Consider the following 23723-nt stretch of genomic DNA (forward strand, 5'->3'; position numbering starts at 1 on the left):
GGATATTGCCAGATGAATAAGTACTATTTTATCATTTTTCAATACAATCGATGTCCAAAACCGCCTGATTATACTACTGACAGTTAATATATATAAATAGTTCTAGAGGCCGATCTGTGTGAAAATCACCATTCTTGGAGTATTCTTCGGGCATTTTTATTTCATTGTTGTAGTTAAACAAAATTTGAAATCGTCCCCAACAAATTATTGAAGACAGAATTCTACAGTATAACATCGTGGATAGTGCGTAAGTAAATGTGGAATAAAGATAAGAAAGTAGATTAACATTTTACTTGGGACTTTGATTCCGAGAAATATGCGAAATATATGTTATTAATGCGTGCTGAGTGATTTAGTGGATATAATTTCGTTTGGAAGAATGTGAATTTTTATTTACTGTTCGAGTTATCACTGTCATAGTCATCTTCCCTTCGGACTTGCATTTATGCAGCATTCAATAACAGAGGAAACTCCACAAACTAAAGACAACGCGCATCTGTTACATAATGCTTTATTATCACATGAGGGCTATAAACAAAAAAGAAGAACAGAACAGCACATCATATTTTGTTTAACTTACAGTTATCAAACCAGATAGAGAGTACAGTATTACATTGTAATTTTTGGAAATACTTAAAACGTGTTTTATTATCAGTCTCCCTATGACAAATAATAGCTATATCAAAATAATTAAATTCGATTTTTGGTAGACTGACTTTTGACATTTGAAAAGTAAAGTACATTTTCCAAGAGTTCGGTTCTTCGCAATGAAAACGCCTGACAAGTAGACAAACATGACGTCCCAGAGGGATCTTGGCGCCCACCATTGCTTGGTATATATATGCTCTTTGAAAGTTGGATCTTTTGCCTCCTTTATTCTTCTCTTCTCTGTTTTTGTTATTAATGATAAGACATTTGAATCTTCCTTTGCACAAATAGGGACGATAATTTTTACCTGCCTAATCCAAAATGGCCGCCTGGAAGCCATTTTGTTTTTCTGCTCATTGCCAAAATCAAACGAGCACATGGAGAGACAAAACGAAACATAATATGAAATGTACTTCTTAAGAAATAGCATTTACAATCTTAACTATGCAAAATTCAAGATGGCTGACTGTAGACCATTTTGGTTTTCCTAACTCAAACAGTCACAATAGGACCTATACAAGAAATTAGAGAAAGTTCTATAGAGTAGTTCTCAAGAAATAGTGTTAACAAACTGTAACTCGGCTCAGGATTGTGGGTATATGGACTTTTTGAACCGGCAGCCTGTGCCGTGATCAATTGACAAACTTTGACTCCATCTTGTTATATATAATTATATTACCTATCACATCTTTCTATTCTTTAACACTATAATTTAAATGATGGTAATGCTTGCCTAACATTTTTGTTAGATAATTATTCAACTGAATCTATATTCTAAATTCTTTTCCCGGAATGCTATCATTATTATTTAATATCTAAAATTTTGATTGATGTGTCTGTGTACTTGTTTAAATTGTATGGAGAGGGCTTTCATAGGCTCTGCCTGTTGCCCAATTCCATTTGTCACCAACATCAAGACAAAATATTCTGAAATGAAATGGCGGCTTGTGGGACATTTTGTTATTTTTTTCTGATCAGTACCAAAAGCACACATATCGATGCTGTAGTTCTCAAGAAATAGCGATAACAATCTTTCAAAGTCAAAATCTATGACGTCCATCTGTCGGCCATTTTGTTTTTCTGATCAGTTGTTTACGGACGAACGGACCAAGGACCACGGACGCAGAGCGATTTGAATAGCCCACCATTTGATGAAGGTGGGCTAAAAAGCGATGAACATCTATCAATATACATTAAATAACATCTAAAGTTAAAGCAAAATCTGAAAAATAAGCAATATTGACATGGTATCATGGCATGCTCTGGTGGGAGATAACTACGTTTCCCGTTTTGACAATTCGTTGGTGTTCTTGTCCTTATGTTTTATACAGTCTAATAACCGTCTTTTATTTTTCATTCATTTCGAACGGAACTGTAAGTCTGTAAATCCTTCTAAATTTTCGACATGGATTCCCTGCCGTGTGGAGTGGTAAAGTCAATATCTGGTCCAATGGATACTATTCTTGTCGGGTTTATCGACTCATGACTCATCTATAACAATAGAACATGTGTGTCAATGGCTTAGATTTCGTAATGTTTTCCGATACCTTTGGATTCTGACGAGTCCTGGCACATTTGTAAAAGATGTACAAATTCAAAACTTATTTCCTTTGTTCTTGTGGGGAGTGGGAGTGAATATTCAAATAATGCTCTCATTGAAAAATATTCTATTTCTTTGTGGGACATGAAGTTGGACGTATTTGACGCTCGTTAGATTGCCTGTTGGTTCCGTTGTTGTATGTCTTGTTCTCATTTGAGAACGTGACGTTACTTACTTGGAATGACCAAGGTTTACGAGTGTTGTCGATGAAGCAGAAGACGCCTACTCTTCCGGAACTTCTGATCTTATTCTCCTTGTACTTTTTTCAGGAGTCTCCGTATCAATCTTTTTTTGTTCATATTTTGCTCTCGTTTTATGGAATTTTAGTTAAATTATAATTATGTTGCCATGTCGGTATTTCCTTGATGTTTATTGTGAGCTTCAAACTTAAAAAAAAAACTTCATAATTAACACATTATGTGATGTTTTATCATTTTTTTAATTGTAGAGTACTGTGCCAATAGGCTGTTGTATGCACGTTTCAGTGGACTATCCTAAATCTGATGCATGTGAAAGAAGGAAATCGCATCTCAAATCACTACAAAGATAAACACCACAGTCGTGATATCGACTATTCGTATAAAACTCTAGATCAGTGACTTGTTATATACCTTATATGGTGATTTCTGAAGATTTACTAAAGATGAAAAATCACCATTCAACCTATCGTTGTTGGTAAATGTTACATAAATCTTTATCACTAGCTTGTCGTTTCTGTTAGCTCTACAATTTACTCCATTTTTCAAGAACACCATTTTGGTATCAAAGTGCCTGTAACATCCTTGAACTCCATTTAAACATCTTTGTGGGGACAGAAGGTTGGGACCAAAACTATCATAGAACGAAATAGTTTAACCCCTTCATATTTCTGTTTAAAAAGGGGACTTAAAAGTTAAATCCGGAGTGTAGAGTTCAATGTCAAAGAGATAAAGGAAAGACAGCGGGGCAAAATAAGGGTAACGATTATTTTGTTCATTTAAGGGTTTTTTCCTAAACCATAACATTAATTGGTGACTGAGAATGAAACTGATCAGGCCACTTGGAGACGATGGATATGTCTAATTCCTCCACCAGAAGTATGTATTAGAGTGTATCTAATATTTCTGCTATGAAAACATGCCATTTAAGTCTTTTATTGATAAACAATGGGGTACGTTGTGATGCAAGACTTACCATGTAGTGTTTAGTGATGTGTTCAAAGTTAACTGTGTCAGCAATCCCCCGAAATTGGTACAAGTCTCTCAGGTATCCCCATATATTAGGATAATCCACAATCTGCTTCTTGTTGCACTGATCAAAAGGTATTTCAATATGGATTTACAGATCTACGTATTTGAATATTATTAGGCAAGATAAACTACCGCATGTAAAACTTCAGTAAGTATGAACACCTAGAATCAACAGATGTTCTGTGTTATTAATGATCAATAAATAGGTTTATATTAATGATGTATTTTTGTATTTAACTTAAGTACTAGTCATTCCTGGCTGCTAGTTATTAATTTAAAATACTTGTAACTAACTGGGATTTTACCTTGAAATGTCCAACGTAGACCTTATCAAATCGTACAAGTGTAGTAAACAGGCGAACATCCGCTTCTGTAAGCTCATTTCCGGTTAGGTAACGACTTTTAGACAAAGTATCCTCTACCTTTAGTGACAGAAAATAAAGTTTTTTTATAACAATGATACGAGTAACAGTTCAAACCAACAATGCGGTGGTATAGACATTTAATTAAATACTCGTAGTATAATATATCTAACCCTTCGTCTATCATATTGTTAGAAGTATTGATATAGCCAATAACATGAGGAGTGTTTCACTGCGTAAAGTATATGATACAAAGACGCGGTAGGAAGACTGTGGTCTACTACATCTCGAGATGCGATTTCATAATTTTTGTGAATCTACTTGAAAATAAAATATGGTCATTAATGTTTTTTTTTTTTTTTTTTTTGATATCTGAGAATGCATTTGTATTTTATCGAATGATAATGTACACGCGGAATGGAAACACATAGAGTAGAAAGTGAGCTAGTTTATATATAAAGATACAAATCTCTTCGAGCGATATATAGTAGGGAGATGAATACAGTCCTCCCAATGAAAACCAATCACGCACGACTACTTAGGAGGAAGTTGTATACATCTGAATTACTGAAGTACTTTTAAGGCTTTATGTAGTATCTATTAATGCTATTTCAGTGTATATGTATGCACTTGGTAGCTGAATATCTGTATCCGGCTGATTCTGTTATTAGAACGCCATAGCATTAGTGAATCATATATACCCTGTCCAGACCTTGGAACAATTCACGCACGGCTACATCATAGGCTTCTTGAGTTCTAGCAAACCCGCTCCTGTACACACCATTGTTGATCATCCTGTAACATTTCATTTATATGACTGGTGCATTCGAAAATAATTGTAACACAAATTATAGGATTATAGATAGAACAATACATAAATCAGTCGTATAATGTCAATTTGATCAACTTGATCTAACTGGGAAGTAATAGATTACGGTGTGCATTAATTGATGCTAATTAGAGCTCTTCGTAATATGTTTTTTTTTTCTTTTTTTCTTCGATGCCTTTACTTACATTAAACAGACGACATTTTACCCTTTCAGAGCACCTGATTTTCCTTCTTAAACGTTTGTGTGTTCTCTTTGCCGTCGTTTGATTGATTTCGATTTTGTTACAATGTAAAATATCGATATACTTGTGTTCTTCACGAAGTAAATGTGACAGACGATATGATAATGTACTAATGGACAAAAGAAAAATAGACGAGTGCCACGTGTTCTACCCTAATTATACATACGGATAAATCCATTCATTTACTCCATCTATGTTTGTCCGGAGGTGCTCCGGGTAAAAATCTAACTTTTGCTGTTCATCAGTGGCACAGAAAGCGTTGAACTCGGAGTTTAACATCCGGATAATTTCGCTGGACTCGTTGTTGACAATTGTTTTCTTCTGTTTATCCCAGAGGACAGGGACTGTGATACGACCGTCATAGTCTAAAGAAAAACAATACGAGTTATCATAATTATTGCAACAAGACAATATCAAGTTTCACAAAGTCTTAAGGGTGATAACCAACACGAGAAAATCGAGAATTCGAAAACTCGGTAATCCACATGCCAAAATGAAGGAGCACAGATATATTGTGTAACGTTATTACAAAGATTTTATTGTTGAAAAGATGAAAATAAATTAATAAGATGGAATGTTTTACCACCTGGGTTTGCTTTGTAGTATACCTCCCGCAACCTTGAACAGCCGTTGATAGTGTCCAAAGTACAACCATTCTTCTAGACAAGAGCACAAAAACATCAAAGATAAGATTTATTATATTTTCGCTGTCAAGAAAAAATGATTACATGTTTGCATTTAATCATTTCATGTGTACAAAAATAAAAAGACAATGCATGCAATATCATACAAAAGCGCTCCCCAATATTTATCATAGCATCATGCGTGCGCAGTAACGTACTTCGCAGATAATTTATGTTATCATTAGGTAAGTGATAATATCACGTGGGTCTAGCTAATATAGAGGTTATCTGTTGTACATGTACATGATACTTATAAAATTATCATAATTTGAAAATACAAACGTATTACGATGACAAAACTACATACCTGGTCTGTGAAAGACCACCCATTCTTGCCCATGAACCAATCAACCACGTCATAGGTGATGGCCTGTTCCAGTCCCTTGAGTTTCCTGACGATCAGAGTACGGTGTGCCCAAGGACAGGCGAGACTAACGTATAGATGATATCTTCCTGCCTCGGACTTAAACCCGGACGATCCATCCGCTGTACATGTGAGAGTCAAAATATGGCGAGGAATAACTAGGACTTGACATGAATTCTTGGCCAATAGCGTTCACCAAAAACCCATTGGAAAGATTAAACATCTCTCTTAATATACATGTTACTAAGATCTGCAGCCCTTAGAATATACATATATGTGAATTTAAAAAAAAGTTTATTATCATCTGTTGGTAAGTTACAACCCTTTTTCACAATAGCACCTATAAATGGATTTAGAATTCATAAAGGAGATATACTGGCGGTATACAGCGATTAGCAAGAAGAATGCTGTTTTATTAATATAATGAAGCGTGGAAAGTTTGTACTTACGGCTTGTTACCTCACCAAGAAGACATTCAGATACAACTTACCCGTTATCCTACAAAAAGTAGAAGTGTTATGTACATATGTATAGATAGGATCCTATCAATATTGGACCATTCTATATCGAAATATATTATATGATTATGTACAATGATACAGTATTGTGAATAATACATATGATTTAATTTTATGACCATAATAGGATGATGTTTGGTTGTATGGATTTTCAAAGGAAAGGGGATAGTGTGGTCGAACTGCTCGACATTATTAAATTCCAGGACTGTGTGACGTTGTAATGTACCCAATGTTTACTGACTTATGTGAAACTTAACTTCCTAGCCTGGGCTAGTGGAAGTGGGTGTGTGATAAATGTAAAGTGATCTGGTTGTGTAGAAATAGCTTTGATATACTTCCTCGTACAGGTTTTGTAAGACGTAATCCTGCCAATAAGACGCTGACAGCCGAAACTACAGGAATGACATGCAACAGGCAACCCTACAGGATATCAGGTGATATATAGAACAATTTGTAGTGTAAACACTGTTTAGTCTGGTGCACACTAGCGATCAGTTGAAAAGCTAGAACGGCAGACGATTATTAATATATGCAGCAATGGTACACCGGATGACTTTACAAACAATAACTAGACTGTAAATATCTCGTATCATAAGTTGAAAAACTTGAACACATGCAAGTATACTAAACATGTCAATGGTTATATAGTCTAGACTATTTCCTTTGTATATAGGCACGCTACCTTTTATTCTATCATACACCAGGACAAACATTATAACTGATTAAATGAAATCTGTTTAAACACCGATAAATACACAGTGCTGTTTTGATTATTTAAGCGTGTGTGTATATTGTGTTAAAACATACTCTACTTCTCATGTCGTATATTGTTGATACATTCAAATTTTTTGGGAGGTAAGAGACAACATAAATGGAATAATCGTACACATGAAATATCGCTGCTGTTTATATATACAATTAAAAACATCACAACACACCATGTACGTACCAGTCACGGAAGGCTGGTGCAGTCCTGACAAATTCCCCTGTAATTGGCTTTGGTGATTTTGATTCTTTTTGAGTACCTTGGGCCGCCATGTTCCAATGTTCAAAAGATGGTGCGTTTGTTAACTGTATCAACGTCCTCTTGGTGCTCGTCCACTTGAGAAATGTAGATATCACAAGGGAGAACACTGCACACAGCTTACACCGATCGATTGACTCGATTGTGTGAAACATGTGTAACAGAGTGCATGAAGAGAAACTATGTTATTAGAGTTGGAACTTTGTCAGATGGATAAGTAGTATTTTATTGCTTTTATAGCAATACAATCGATTTCAAATCCGCATGATTATACTACTGACGGTTTACATATATAGAGTGCTGGAGGCCGGTCAATGTGTTCATCATTAAATCATTTTGCATCATTCTGGGGAAAACATCATCATACTCGGAATGCAAATTTTATCTCAAATCGGATAGTCCTTGTCTATTGTGTCCACTTGCAGTAAATTATAAATCGTCCCCAAAAAATTATTGAAAACATAAAAGTCTTCTGTTTTACATGTATTTTGGGTTTTGTAGCGACAAGATAATGACACTGAAAAGACAGACCATGAAAATGTATTTGTCTGTACATGTATATAATTTAATATAACGGACAAAGATCTTCCTCGGTAAATGCCGAGACTAACATTAATGTTTGCACCTTAGCAAGTAACGCATTCCCGATACCTATTGAACGTACCAGTATCTTTAAAATTACCAGAGGGGGTTGATTCAAGTTAAAGGACAGCATTTGTAAACGACATTTATAAATTAACCATGGTGAATATAATTTTACTTTAGCGAATGCTGTCTTTTACAACTAGCGGTATCATTCTGGCCCGTCGGCCTACTTTCCTTGTTACAAAGTCGAAACAAAACATTTTGATTTCAAAATTGTCTTCTTCCGACCATTGTGATATATCCGGTCCTAACATTGTCTTCAAAACAGACGATATGGTTTCGCAATGCTTTTTACATGTGGTCAAATAAATGTTGTGCAAATTGTTTTAACATAGATATATTTTTCTGTATTGGTTTGAAAGAGGTAAATCATTAGCAATGTTGTAAGTTTTTTCATGACGCATCATCAGACAGTTTTAGATAGCAAAAAAACACTTACGATAGCCCAAACATCAAATTAGACGGTTACCTGTTGTGCGAGTTTTAAGAGGTGTAGTAAACTCCCATCATCATTTTTATTTGCAATTATGTAGATTCTCGGAATCCTTCAAATTGGTATTTCCATTTGTGTTTAGTAGCATCAAAATTATTCTAAAGGTAATTCTGATTTTGTGTATGTGACATATACACCCCACCTTTCTTGTTACAACGAAGATATATCACTTGTCACCGTCTTGATGAATCAAAATCCGGACTTATGTTCATGCAACATAATATCTTAATATTAACCAATCACCTGTTTTGTCAAAAATGTAATATTTGCATTTAAATCTACATTTAAGTAACCATTGTGTAAGAAGAGTACATTTAGCAACATGTGCTAAATTAACTGCATTATGACCAATTAGTGAGCGGAGTAGGTTTGTTGCGTATTATGCCCATGGAGGTAGGACGAGTGACTGGGGATCGGGAGGAGCGGATGTTGGCCAATGAGAATTGAGAGTTTATGAGTAAATGATTGACAAGAAATTCGAGAGTTTTACAATTTAGTTGAAACTTACTCCACAAACTTTGACCCTGGGAATTATGTGACATATATTGTATTATAACCAATCAGTAATAGTAATTATTTTGCGTATTGTACCATGTATGACGGTCAGAGGAGCGACAGAGAAGCCGGGAGGAACGGATGTTGGCCAATGAAAATGGAGAGTAAATATTGGATAAGAAATAAAAGATATTTGCATTTTACTTGTTACTTACTTCACAAACTTTGACTCTAAGAATTATGTGACTGTGTTAATGCGTGCAGAATGATATAATGGATATTATATGTATTTCGTTAGCAGAATGGATGTAAAAGATGTGAACTTTAATTTTTTGTGTTGGAGTTATAACTGTCATAGTCATCTTCCACTTCGGACTTACATTTATGCAGTCTCCCATAACAGAGGAAACTCTATAAAAAACTAAAGACAACACGCATCTGTAAAATAATGCTTTATTATCACATGAGTGAAGACATTTAAGGACAGAACAGTGCATTATATTTTGTTAAACTTACAGTTATCAAACCAGATACAAGTGTACAGTAATACATTCTATTATTGGGAATACTTAAAACGTCTATGTTTTATTATCGGTCTCCGTATGGCAAATACTAGCTATCTGAAAAGAATGAAATATTTTTCAGGAATGAGTTTGTAAGACTGACCTTTAGAATTTGAACGTTAAACACACTTTCCAAAAGTTCTGTTCTTCGCAATGTAAAAGGCTGCACAGAAGACACAAAAGCGAGTTACATCTATCAATATATATTAGATAACATTTAAAGTTGATGCAAAAAAAATGAAATTGTTTATATAAAGTAATTTTGACATGGAACCATGGCATATGCTGCTAGGAGAAAACAACGTTTCCCGTTTAGACATTTCGTTGGTATTCTTGTCCTTATGTTTTATACAGTGTAGAAACCGCCAGAAAGTCTTTATCAATTATTTCAAATAGCACTGTAAGTCTTTGAAATCCTTCTAACTTTTCGACATGGATTCCCTGCCGTGTGGAGTGGTGAAGTCGATATCTGGTCCAATGGAAACTATTCTTGTTGGGTTGATCATCGCATGACTCATCTATAACAAATGGTATGATATCAAAATGAAGTCTGTGGATCTTCAACGTTTTTGTTTTGAATACAAAGTCGTCTCGTGTATAACCACTTAAGCGTACGTGTAGAGAATCAAAATAGATATCATTGCTTTTCTTTAAGAGTACTATTCATTAAGAAGTAAGATATGAATTAGCCACTATATATAACAGGACTTGTGACGACGAAATCTAATGGACGGGGAAATTCATTGCTTATGTCTTGTTTATCAGACCTCAGGAGAAAATAAAACACGATATCACAACTTACAATGTCATTTGTATAGATAAATATAAGTTATATGTTCATTAATTGAAATAACTTACCATATAGTGTTTAGTGATGTGTTCAAAGTTGACGGTATCTGCAATCCCACGGAGCTGATACAAATCCCTCAGATATCCCCACAAATTGGGGAAGTCCACAATCCGTTTTCTGTTGCACTGTTATAACATAGCAAGGAGACAGTCAATGTGATATAGAATGATTCATCTATTTCATCCATATCAAGATAGATTTTATCCTTCAGAGAAAACATTCAGAAGCCGCTATTTTACATGCCTGTTATTACTGTGTAAGCGTTGTCATCTGTTTAATCTTAATCCTACCTTAAAGTGTCCTACGTAGACCAAATCAAACCGTATCAGGGTTGTGAACAGACGGATATCTGCTTCTGTTAACTCACTTCCGGTTAGGTAGCGAGTTTTTGACAAAATATTCTCCGCCTGTTTCAGGAAAATGAAATTGCATTGCATTTTGAAATCGCATGGTTTCAAACTTTCTACATAATTACGCATATGCATTTCCCATGTCAGTAGCTAAAGTTATTTTCAAGAGAACAGAGAAAATGATGATTCTGAAGTATGGCCATGAAAATGTTTGCTGTTGTGTTATCAAAAAATGGACACCTCGAAGAGGTAACGAATGAAATAGATGTTTACTAAAAGCCGTTTGAACATACAAGAATACGCCTTGCATTGCGTTGAGGAAACTTACCCTATCAAGTCCCTGGAACAACTCACGTACTGCCACATCATAGGCTTCTTGAGATGTGGCAAAACCACTTCTGTACACACCATTGTTGATCATCCTGAGACATAAACATGTAGCTTTTGCTATAGCAATAATGATGCCAAATTTGATTAGAATTCCAATTAACTATAAACAAAATCGACGCATCATTTTTTAACAAAGAGTCATTCAAAGCGAATTCTAAGAATTCTAAATAAAAATATAATAACTGATATATTGTAAAGTAGGTGCAGTTAAGTTATTGAAACATTTTTAGTTATTAATGCGCAGATAAACCGGATACAACTATACTTATCGATTAACAGTGAAAGATATTTTGCTGCAATGTGTCGTTTGACTAATGATAATAAGTACCACAGTTGAGTGCAAGATTCTGAAAAGGTTTGCTGTCACAAATAAAATTATGTCGCGAAAAATTTCCAGATCCTATAACGCCGTTTTACAGAGTACGTGTCCTAAAAACATAGATATGACCTGATACAATGTCTATTTAACGACCAATCGACGTCACTTGTAACTCGAGTGGTTCCAAACGCCGTTCAATTACATCTCTATCCTACCTCCTCGGCCCTGCACTACCGCCCTTCAATAACGACATACCTATTCGCAAACATACCGCTAAACATGTGAATTGATAATAATTTGCGAGGAATACGTTTTTCCGTTGAGATGATCAAACGGATGTCTTCATTTTACATACGGATATATCCATTCGTTTAATCCATCAATGTTGGTCCTGATATGTTCCGGATACAAATCCAACTTCCGTTGTTCTTCAGTGGTACAAAAAGCATTGAATTCCGAGTTTAACATGCGGATAATCTCACTGGACTCGTTGTTAACTATTGTTTTCCTTTGTTTATCCCAAAGGACGGGCACTGTGATGCGACTGTTATCATCTGAAACAGGACATATATATACAATATACGTTATTTTACTCGTCTACAACAAGACGAAGATATTCAACTGCTGACAAAGCAAACTACAAAATAATATTGTACTTTAGATATTCATATGTCTATTATTATTTCGAGCGAAAATTTCCTACAAGACACTGTAAAAAGTAGTGTTGAAAACAGCAAGGACAATACTGCCATTATCGTGCTTCAAAGTCAAATTCAATAGAACTAAGGTTAAATACGAACAAAGAAACAATTATGTGGAGACTCCTAAACATTACAAGGAGAAATAGACCAGGTGTTCCGGAAGGATAAGAGTCTTCAGCTTCATGGGATACACCAGCCGTGCGAATCTTGGTCAATTGAAATAATGTTATGTAACTTCATCGGAACACACAAGCCCAATCAACCGCGCTAATCAACACAAACCCAGCCAACAGAGCCGAACTGATTTTGAACAGGATAATTAAAAATTTTTTAATCTGACATGCGGAGTTATTTCAAACACTATATATAACAGAAAAAAATGTTGCGTGCCAAAATAGACGATTAACAAGGGATCTCAGAGGCAATCTTTGATCTTTATATACTCTTTGAAAGTTGGACATATTCCCTTCTTTTCTCTTCTTTGTTTTTGCTCTTAATGTTAAGCCATTTGAACATGTGTTTGCAGAAATAGCGATGATAATCTTTACCTGCCAAATCCAAAATGGCCGCTTGGAAATCATTTCTGTTTTCTTCTGATCAGTCCCAAAATCAAACGAGCGCAAGGAGAAACCAAAGGGAGCATACAATAACAATCTATACTTGGCGAAATACAAGATGGCTGACTGTCGGACATTTTGTTTTTCTGATCAGTCCCCAACTCAAAAAGGCACAACTAGGAACCAAGAGGAACATATACACGAAATTTGAGAAAGATCTTTAGAATAGTTCTCTAGAAATTGTGATAACAAACTTTCGAACTCAAAATCCAAGATGGCCACTTGTGGCCAATTTTGTTTGTTTTTGTTTTTGTTTTTTTCTGATCCGTACCAAAATCATCCAGGCACAACTAGCTAGAGATCGAGGAAAGCATACAAATGAAATTGGAGAAAGATCTATGCTGTAGCTCTTAAGAACTAGTGGTAACAAACTTTCAAAGTAAAAATCTAAGATTTCCATCTGTCAGCCATTTTGTTTTTCTGATCTGTCCCAAAATTACATAGGCATAACTTGAGACCGAGGGGAACCTACATACGAAAGCAATCCAAAACCACAGAATGGTAAAAGCACAGGAAAACATAATCAACAACAGGACTAGGGTCTGTTTTCTGTAATAGCCACTGCATATTTATATAGTTTGAAGCAATTGAACAGTGAGACTCTAATACTGAATATAATATAAAAGTATTTTCGGATTTGATTTTGTATCTCTGTTTCTAAATACGTCATTCATGGGGAAATGCAGCAGTGATGTCATAGAAAATGATGTTTTTAAGGCTTGTTGAAGGTAAATGACGTGCGTTAACTAACCTGGATTAGCCATACGATATACCTCCCGCAATCGCGAGCAGCCGTTGACTGTGTCCAGCGTACAATCAGGCTTCTTAAACGATAAAATAAACGTGATCACTTACCGCGTCAAATAACTACAAGGACTGATTTCATACAAATCCAGACAAACCCAATGTTAATCATCTATTTCAAACGTCTGTTACATTCGTAGTATTTACGTATATATTTCTAATGTGCATAACACATATAAAGAAAATATAAAAAATTAAAATAAAGAAAAATAAAAAGCTTATTACAAATTCATAAATGAAACGATACATAACATCATTATTTAAGTTCCCTTCTATGCAAAATACCTTCTAGGATGATGGAATCATAGTACATACCTTGTCTGTGAAGGACCACCCCTCCCCGTCCAGGAGCCAATCAACCACGTCATAGGTGATGGTCTGTTCCAGCCCCTTGAGTTTTCTGACGATCAGAGTACGGTGTGCCCAAGGACAGGCGAGACTAACGTATAGATGATATCTTCCCGCCTCGGACTTAAACCCGGACGATCCATCCGCTGTACACGTAGAAACCAATACATGACATGAGGTTAACAGAGGTAAGGCCATTGAAATTACCTCTTTGTTGAATGTCCATTACAAAATATTGCACACTAAGCATCGGCTATAAAATCATACTTACTATTGACACATGTATTAAAATCTATGTATGTCTTAGTACTCTATTGCCAATTACAGACTCGTTCGTATTAAATGGTTCATAATGGATATTCGGAAAATAGAAATGATTAAATATTCTTTGTTTTACTATGAATTATCGACCAATTTACTTTTCGAATTGATGTTCAAAATAATCTAACGTATGAATAAAACGTGTTTTAATAGATGTTGTGTATAACGAGTATGTTTCAAAAACATCTAAATACCTTGTTACAGATACGTATGCGACATCGTATATATCCATATAATTGTCATTTATCAGAAATACTGATTTATTCAGCTTATTTTAGGATAGGAATAATAAACCTCTCCCTCTATACTTCAAATTTTAATTCAAATAAGTTACCTCCTAGATTTCGGATCTAAGAACAATGACAAACCCTAGAAACTGTTTGGTACATTTTACTTTTAATAAATCATTATTAAGCTGTTTGTAAACGGATTCGCTCGTATGTCTTTTGTAAATCTATATACTCTGTGGCATCGACTAAATAAATAAAACAACAGTACCTGCTCAAGGAACAAAACTTCCAGCACCCTTATTCAATCGGCTAGATGTTCACTTACCCGTTATCCTAAAAACGAGAAAAACATGATAAGCACTCAACTCTTTATTTATTATTAACGCACCTAATGTTTTTTTAGATCCAAATATGAAAATAAAATCCACAATGGTATAAAAGTGATTTGGCATTCATAATAAGAATGCGACATATCTGAATCCTTATAGCACGTACATAAGGGTCTGCTGCTACACAGTCAGTGATGTCGACCATAAGGATCTGCTGCCAAACCGTCAGTGATGTCGACCATATGGGTCTGCTGCCAAACCGTCAGTGATGTAAGGGTCTGCTGCCACACCGTCAGTGATGTCGACCATAAGGATCTGCTGCCAAACCGTCAGTGATGTCGACCATATGGGTCTGCTGCCAAACCGTCAGTGATGTAAGGGTCTGCTGCCACACCGTCAGTGATGTCGACCATAAGGGTCTGATGCTACATCGTCAGTGATGTCGACCATAAGGGACTGCTGCCAAACCGTCAGTGAGTGTCGACCATAAGGGTGTGATGCTACATCGTCAGTGATGTCGACCATAAGGGACTGCTGCCAAACCGTCAGTGATGTCGACCATAAGGGACTGCTGCCAAACCGTCAGTGAGTGTCGACCATAAGGGTCTGCTGCTACACCGTCATTGATGTCGACCGTAAGGGTCTGTTGCTACACCGTCAGTGATGTCGACCATTAGGGTCTGCTGCTACACCGTCATTGATGTCGACCGTAAGGGTCTGTTGCTACACCGTCAGTGATGTCGACCATTAGGGTCTGCTGCTACACAGTCAGTGATGTCGACCATAAGGATCTGCTGCCAAACCGTCAGTGATGTCGATCATATGGGTCTGCTGCTACACCGTCATTGATGTCGACCGTAAGGGTCTGTTGCTACACCGTCAGTGATGTCGACCATTAGGGTCTGCTGCTACACAGTCAGTGATGTCGACCATAAGGATCTGCTGCCAAACCGTCAGTGATGTCGATCATATGGGTCTGCTGCTACACCGTCAGTGATGTGAGGGTCTGCTGCCACACCGTCAGTGATGCCGACCATAAGGGACTGCCGTCACACCGTCAGTGATGTCGACCATAAGGGACTGCCGTCACACCGTCAGTGATGTCGACCATAAGGGTCTGCTGCTACACCGTCAGTGATGTCGACTATAAGGGTCTGCTGCCAAACCGTCAGTGATGTCGACTATAAGGGTATGCTGAACAATCAGCAGATCGCTTATAATGTTTTGTATAGAGATATAGATATAAAATTTATTTGTTTTACAACAAGTGCGAAACAAGCTTTTAACTTATATCACTTATCTTGTTTGGACCGAATGGAAGTGCACAGAGGGTCTTATTGAGGGAGAATACTGGATAACCTGGGGAACACCAACCTTGTCAGGCAGGTGATCTCATACCGTTCCGAGAATCGAACCAAGGATGGCTAGGTGAAAGGCTAATGCGTTACGAATGCGCCACCCGACCTCCCATGGTTTGTATATCATGGATAGCAGGTTGAAATATTAGGACACATATACGACTAGTAATATAACATTTAATAACCCAATACTTTTAAAGCTTCTTATTAAATTAACATGTGTCTACTACCCAGTTATACATAAAGTAGATGGTTTTAAATGTGTGAAGATGGCAAAGCACAAACACGCAATTTTTATGCACTACTGAAAAGTATCTACAGGTTTGTTGTCGTGTACACCCCATGATATTTCTGGCCAGTTTTATCAATAACGACTTTAGTATAGCATTTTTGATATCATAATAATCCATTTGTTGAGTTTAGGTCATATAACATTAGCACGTGAGAGACCAAAAATAAATACCAATCATGATCACTTAAATATGAAAGCTGCATTAAATATATCAGGTGTGTTCCATGTAGTTTAAGTTTAGGTGTTATTGTAATATTGGGTATGACTGACAAAATCACACACAAATACACAGAACATAGTGTATACTTACCAATCGCGGAACACGGATGTACATCTGACGAATTCTCCTTTACTCGTGACAGACGCTTTATATTTTGTGGTAACATCGGGGGCCGCCATGTTTCTGGTCAGTTTAAATGCCGAAGTTTTCGTTAACTTAATCAGTGTCCGTTTAGAGCCCGTCCACGTGTGTAATGGGTTTTGTTTACCACATAGTAGTACACATACGTACCTAATGCTTTCCGTGAGAACAGTTCGTCACAGTTATTGCACGCGACATTGTGAAACATGTGTAGCCATGGCACATGTACTGTGTATCATGAAAACAGATCGAGTATCTCCAGTAATGAAGAGTTCCATTTCTACGAAAAACAACTAATGGAATGAACAAAAACAAATGGATATATTGTAAATCATCATATTCATAAGACCCACCCTTTCGTGTGTGATAAATAATCACTATTACAACAGTTTTTATCATATCGCAGCTGCGGATAGGTAAGAGCTGAAATCATTTTGATTTTAAAATAGCCGAATGAATGAATACTGATGAAATGTAGTTGTTAAATTTTCATAGTACACATCCCAATATATCAACGATGGAACTATGTTTTCAGTAAATAAAGTTTTTTTAAAGACTCCCAACAGAAAAGTTTGTTTTTTAAACCCGCCTCCTCTGTTTCATGTTTTAGGCCCTCAACATCACCATGAGCTCTAGAAGGACGAAACAGCTGTATAGTGTGGTTTATTTTGCTTTTCTCCTCAATTTGTATTAAACGATGCGGATCATCTGTGTGTCGTTTGTACAATCAATTAGCAGTTTATCAATTTAAAAAATCTTGAAAACAACATAGATATCAACATGCTTTAGTGAACTAGTAAATGGTCAGATAATGGTCGCTAACGTAATATGAGAATGAATCTTTGGGAAATTGTCATCATGTATTTTGCATCAAAATTATGACATCACAAAGTTTCAACATCCATAACACCTGAAACACAAATCAATGTGACCCTGTTAAACACCCACTAATTTTTCATCTTTCTAGCTGATATGAGATGATCGATAATATATGTTTTACGATAGTTAGGACACGTGTGTATTTCCTTGACACAGACAACGATTAAACTGCTACTTCAGTTTTATCCGTTTATTACTAAAGTCGAACCTCGTTATCTTGAATTCGGCGAGGTCTGGGAAAATTCGAGATAGCCGGGGATTTAATTTCAATGAGTTTAAATGTTTGGTGTGGTGTTTGACGGGGACTGACGAAATGCTTCGAAATAACGAGGTTGGATTGTCTTTTTAGTTTATAGAAATAGTATTTGTAGGTCTTTTTTACCCTGTGTAATTGCTATGTTGGTTTATTTCCGTAAAATGATCTGTATCGTAGGTGGAATGTGATTTATTTTCTTACAACTTCTGGTCCGGATATCCACTGTTGTAAATGATTCAGTCGCTTCTGTATCTCTTACACACAACTTACTATTCTCTAGTGGTTAGGTTAGATTTTGGCACCCATCTTCGTTTTTGTAACTGACAATTTATCACCTAAAGGGATATTGTTGTAGTCAGTATGTGATTACCTATGTACCCGGGAAAGAGAACCTTATCTAATATGTTTTTATATTTCTATTTTTACATTAACGAGACTACATTTTTTACCAATACTCTCACCTTTATAAGGGCGGATCGATACTTTCTGATTATTGTGATATCATGTAAGGAGGTGGCAAACAAGAACGCAAATACTTAACGGTCTACTTCTTATGATATATTCAGTTCAATGTATCGTACATATACATGTGTATAACATTGGCAAAATGTTATTATAACATTGGCAAAATGTCAGAGACATCGTATTTACAAAGTATATCAGCAATCTAAATAACCACTTTTTTTTCACGTGAGCTTTTGATAAATGCATGTTTGGTAAAAAACGCTCCTTTTTGGACGAAAAAGTACGGAGTGAACTTGACAAATCTCAGTCATTGATTTTTTTTTTTTTTTTAATTTTTGTTAACCGTTATTGTGATATCACGTCAGGAGTTGTCAAACAAGAACGCGCGTACTTTACGGTCTACTTGTTACCATAGATTCAGTTCAGTATCTAGAACATACACATTCACGTGTATGTCAGACACACCGTAATAAAAAAAGTCATTGGTAACCTTAATAACCACAATTGCTACGTTCACATTCACTTTTGGTAAGTCTAATTTACATATGTCATATGCATGTATAACAATTAGAAAATATCAACACGTTAACAAAATCATAATCACAAAAACTCAAAATCAGTGAAACTAGGGCAAAATATGAACAAAAGAAAGATATACCACGGAGAAAGGTCGATACATCTATAAAAATCGCCAAATCAACAGCACATAACCTTCCTCTTTGTCATTCGAACTCTCGGCGAATAATGTAAAATGCAGGCCGTACTGACAGGTCATATACACTAAGGGAGATAACCATGACAACGTTAACTAACATGTATATATTTTACATAATGTAATTTGCCATATGATCTAATACAATGGTTTGCTAGAATTATCAGTATTATACTTCAAACTGCAATTACGTATATTTAGGTACATTGTTGTACACATCAAATATATGAAATGAAAACAACAAAAAATAAGAAATGTTTTATTACATAACTCAGAAAGTATATATTAGGAGAACCAAATCAGTCGGAGGAAGGCATTTTGTTGTGTCATTTTCAATACATGATGCAACATCATTGACAATATAATGACATCAAAATATATTTCTGTTCTTGCTGGTGTAGCTAAACTGCACAGTTATATGTTACATAGAGATAAAAGGCCGATTATATGTGATTTAAACATAATAACATCATTGTTGTTTTATCACTACACTTTGATAAGACGCAAGTTAGCATATCAGAATATTTTTGACGTTCGTGCAGAGTTACCTCCCCGCACGGAGCTTTCCTACTTGATTTTATTTTTATGTAAGCATGGCGGGTATTACGCGCACCTCACGGAAAGAAATTGCTTACAGGGGAACTGTGGTGAGTTCTTATGCGTAAGTAATAGTTCTTTTTGTATTATATTAATATTATTTAATTGATGAAATGGTGCTTGAGCTGTAGTTTTTAGAGATCGCGTAGTATCGTTGTAGAATTTTATGGAAGCGCACTGCAACCGGTGCAAGGGAAATTTTAACCCATTTAAACATGCCAAGAGAATCATTTAGCAAAAGTAATTTTAAATGTTAATTATTAACAGGGATAATATCAATTTTATTTTTATTTATTTATATATATTTGTTTATTTTTTATTTATCGAAAAACACATGAGGAATAAATAGATTTATATATACTATCAGTCTATAACTCCCATCGTCACACACTTACAGAGTATAGTCATGCATCATTTTCACCACTAAACACACAGCATTTTGAGTTGCACACTATATCTTAACTATCATAGACACTATGTAACACAATCACTCTAAACATATATTTATAACTTGCAGCCATACTAGCACTCCAGCATTGTTACATATACAAACAACATCAGCATCTGACATCAACGTCATCATATACAATCATCATCCTCGTCACACATTAGCATCATCACATACCATCAGCATCATTATGGTCACCTATCAACATTAGCATCATCACACTTCAGCAGCATTACACATCCGCATTATCACATACCAAATCAGCATCGTCACACCTCAACATCATCATATATACCAACATCAGCAGCATCACACAGCAGCATCACACATCCTCATTATCAGCTTCTTCACACACTTTAACTTCCATGCATAAGGATGCTGCAGATTCTTAGACACAGTCAACATCATTATCTTCATCATCAAGCACACATAGACATGCTAATTTCAGTAATTTCTCCATAAACTAGTATGGACTCATAATAAGTGAGCAACTGACAGCTGTCACTATATCACTATAAGATAAATGTTCCTAGATATAATGAAATAGACAAATAAAAAACAAAACATGTGATGATTTTTTTTATAATTCTTTAAACAGCAGACAACTATTAGCTGTTAATAATAAATGTAAATCAATATCAGAAATACTGTCAGTTCTTACCATTGCTTGTGAAGTGATTGATTCTAAGGTGACCGATAAGGCCCATGGGCCTCTTGTTTCTAATCTTAAATTAATTTTTCAATGTATTTTTATGCACAATATGCGTACCTCAAGTGATTTTGCTTATTATTTTAGATTTATGATCTTTACATTTATTTACTTCTTTTTTTTTGTTTGATATTTATGTATTTTATACATCCGTCAAATGACAGGACATATTATGGTATTCTCGTCTTCCATCCGTCCATCTTCCGTCCGTATGTCCCTCTGTTCGTAAACATTTCAATGTCCCAGCGATTTTGGAATTTATTAAGCCTTAACAGATTTCTTTTAACTTTCATTGCAAGCTTAAGTACAATCAAAGCTAGATTGAGTTTGATTTCCATGATTTTTGATCCACAACTTTTAGAGTTACGGCCCATTAATGTCTGTAACCTTTTCAATGTCGGTGCAATAACTTTGCAAAGTATTACGCAATTACCATTGAAACAAATGCAATATATTATATACAGCATAAATAGTGTAGGTGATAGTCAGACAAAATCACAGGCGTATTTCGTGACCTGAAACAGGCTCTTGTTTTTTTTTTTTTTTCGTGTGACAAATTAAAATGATTGTTCAATATATGAATATTGTCAGCATTCCATTATACCTTCATAGATCCCTATTAGGATAAACTGACGGGACAGAGCTTGTTTGTTACACTATCAGAATAATGTAAATCACTCATACTGGTGGAGGAATTACAGTGATTCTAGCATTAAGTTGTATGGTTGCCAATTTATTTGCAGATAAGTCAATACCATTATTACTATTGCAGCCATGGTCTTTTGATGGCGTCGTTAACTTCACCTTGTCAGAATATCCTAATGGGGCAATATTTTGTACATCATGTGAGAAAAAAAAGCATATTTACAAAATTAATAACCAGAAGTAGCAAAATCACAGGGACTTTTCGAAATTATTTTTATTATCTTAATTATCTAGACAAGCCATTGTGGCTACATATAAATATGCAAGTGTTTCTGACTTCGTTTTAAATAAAAAAATAGTTGTGGAGTGATGGCTTTTGATAATGGATATATGTATATCTAGTTTTGATATATGCTTTATTTGACAAGGAATGTCAATTTATTGTTGTTAATAAAGTTACTGTTTCAATTTTGTTGTCAATGGTCCGTTTTTCCTTGGCCCGGAACTATTTCTGAAGGCGTCTATTTGCATCAACACTGCATCGTCATGCCGGTAATTACGGGCTTAAAATAGATTTTCTGTTGACCAATTTCATTTGACAGATGGGATTAAATCCCTAATGCGTCATATCGAGCGTAATAGCTTATTGGATAAATATTTATAGCAACCTATATTGAACTTGGGGAAACCCGTTCGTCCGCCATGGTGTTTCACGTTGTAATAGCAGCAAGCTGCAAGATGAACTCGAGTAATTTTACGGATGTTTCCTTTGATTGCTTTTCATTATAACTACTGGAGCATGCATAAAACATCCTTGTGTTGTTGTCACGAAATGTAATAGATGTAGCAACAACCATTTGTACCTTAACTTTAATAAAAACATGCCAAATGTCGTATCTTTCTAATGGGAAGCCTGTTACGACGGAGATGTGAAGGGGACGTAACTCTTGGCGAACGACTACTATGTTCTGATATGTTAATCAATTTTTTAATTAAGGTGTAAAAATAAATAAATTATCATATGAGCTGAAAAACCTACTCACATATCACCTTACCGACCTAAAAATGTTGTATCTCTGAAAGCCAACAATTTCAATTTTCCTACAGGACAATCTGTTTTAATGGGGATTGCAGTCTTTTCCTTTAAAGTAGTGATAGTGTCAGTTCCAACAGGTAAATTTACCTGTAAAACTTACTTTTAGTACTCAGCAACAGATATTACCTGCATCTTTCATTTTCTACCTCACAGATATTTAAAAAAATTTTTTTTTTAGATCAAGCTAATGGCAATTGTTAGTATTTCAACAATGTGTATACATTTTCCAATACCTTATTCAGGAATAATTCGTACAGGCAGAGTTTTGCACACAAACTGAATATGCTAGAATAATGCAATCTTCCACATACAAGAGTATGTCAGAACTCTAGCATATCAGCTGTACACACATTCTTCTACATCATAGTAAGTCCAATCCTCAGCAATGTCCGTTTGAGCTATTTCTCATTAATATACTCAACAAAAAGACCACGTAACAATGATAAAAACGTGTATAAACGTACTGAATCTGATACCAGCTTCCTCATCTGGAACAAAAATGATACAAAATGTTTACCAGCTACGACTCATTTGAGTGTGGCATACAAATCAGAGACAAATAAAAATGTTGGGTAATAAAAAGCAATATTCCTTTTTCGTAACCCGAATCGTACCAGAGAATAAATTGTATAACGACAGCATTCTGAAATTTAACATCTGAACTTGCTATTTATGAGGAATTACTGGGATAGTAGTTACGAAAGTGTGGAGCTAGGTCAATGATAGTAATTGACAAAATTAATGTTGTTATATATGATTTCAGAATAACAGGAAATAATCAGGTTTACAGAAGTAGGAAGTAATATCATCCTTGATACTGTAGGAGTCACTATCACTTTCGTTCACTGCATCCCTGGAACATGTCATAGCAAAATTGAAAAAATCTTCGTTCTACACCCTGTGGACAAGACGAATAATAATGATAATGATCAAACGAATCGCGAGGTCGCA

The 23723-nt window shown here is 35.4% G+C and overlaps 2 protein-coding genes across 2 annotated transcripts in view; both read right to left on the reverse strand.

Moving 5' to 3' along the window:
- Positions 1-524: 524 nt before the first annotated feature.
- Positions 525-7513, reverse strand: LOC132552667 (glutathionyl-hydroquinone reductase YqjG-like). Its single transcript, XM_060216856.1, has 9 exons — positions 7425-7513; positions 6448-6455; positions 5901-6079; positions 5497-5569; positions 5077-5275; positions 4541-4634; positions 3783-3899; positions 3422-3538; positions 525-2139 (listed from the first exon to the last, which is right to left on the reverse strand). The coding sequence occupies exons 1-9, from the start codon at positions 7511-7513 to the stop codon at positions 2041-2043; spliced, it is 975 nt and encodes a 324-aa protein (XP_060072839.1). The 3' UTR covers positions 525-2040.
- A 2601-nt stretch (positions 7514-10114) lies between these two features.
- LOC132552668 (uncharacterized) overlaps positions 10115-23723 on the reverse strand; it is a 28697-nt gene continuing 15088 nt past the window's right edge. The window contains exons 10-18 of the mRNA XM_060216857.1: positions 16915-17115; positions 14951-14958; positions 14042-14220; positions 13674-13746; positions 11960-12158; positions 11224-11317; positions 10836-10952; positions 10554-10670; positions 10115-10213 (exon numbers count right to left, since the gene is read on the reverse strand). Of these exons, the coding sequence (XP_060072840.1) occupies positions 10115-10213; positions 10554-10670; positions 10836-10952; positions 11224-11317; positions 11960-12158; positions 13674-13746; positions 14042-14220; positions 14951-14958; positions 16915-17115 (1087 nt within the window). The remainder of the gene's footprint in view (positions 10214-10553; positions 10671-10835; positions 10953-11223; positions 11318-11959; positions 12159-13673; positions 13747-14041; positions 14221-14950; positions 14959-16914; positions 17116-23723) is intronic.

This window comes from Ylistrum balloti, unplaced genomic scaffold, assembly GCF_031769215.1.
Source record: "Ylistrum balloti isolate Yb309-2 unplaced genomic scaffold, AGI_CSIRO_Ybal_v1 Utg370266, whole genome shotgun sequence".
Taxonomy (NCBI): domain Eukaryota; kingdom Metazoa; phylum Mollusca; class Bivalvia; order Pectinida; family Pectinidae; genus Ylistrum; species Ylistrum balloti.